Source organism: Diaphorina citri, unplaced genomic scaffold (genome assembly GCF_000475195.1).
Source record: "Diaphorina citri unplaced genomic scaffold, Diaci psyllid genome assembly version 1.1 scaffold81585, whole genome shotgun sequence".
Taxonomy (NCBI): domain Eukaryota; kingdom Metazoa; phylum Arthropoda; class Insecta; order Hemiptera; family Psyllidae; genus Diaphorina; species Diaphorina citri.
In genome coordinates this window covers 1-352 of record NW_007458637.1, presented here as the reverse complement: position 1 = coordinate 352, position 352 = coordinate 1, and the positions used below count along the sequence as shown (strand labels likewise).

The 352-nt window shown below is 61.4% G+C and overlaps 1 protein-coding gene across 1 annotated transcript; it reads left to right on the top strand.

The window, feature by feature from the left end:
• Positions 1–7: 7 nt before the first annotated feature.
• LOC103524041 (histone H1-like) lies at positions 8–340 on the top strand (the record flags this gene model as incomplete). Its single annotated transcript, XM_008489047.1, has 1 exon — positions 8–340. A coding segment is annotated over one exon (333 nt), but the record flags the coding sequence as incomplete, so codon positions are not given.
• Between the last annotated feature and the right edge of the window lie 12 nt (positions 341–352).

Below are 352 nucleotides of genomic sequence, written 5' to 3'. Positions count from 1 at the left end.
CAAGTACCTCGTGTCGGCCGTCGCCGCCGGCAAGCTCGTCCAGACCAAGGGCAAGGGAGCGTCCGGCTCGTTCAAGCTCGCCATCAAGGAGAAAGCGCCCAAACCCGCTGCCAAGCCCAAGAAGGAGAAGGCCCCGAAAAAGAAGACTGCCGCCGCTGCCAAGCCCAAGAAGACTCCCGCAGCCAAGAAGCCCAAGGCTGCCGCCACGAAGAAAACCAGCGCTGCTGCAGCCCCCGCCGCCAAAAAGCCCAAGACCCCAACCAAGGCCAAAGCAACCAAGCCCACGAAGAAGGCAGCCAAGTCTCCGTCCAAAAAAGCACCCAAGCCGAAGAAGATTGCCGCCACCAAGAAA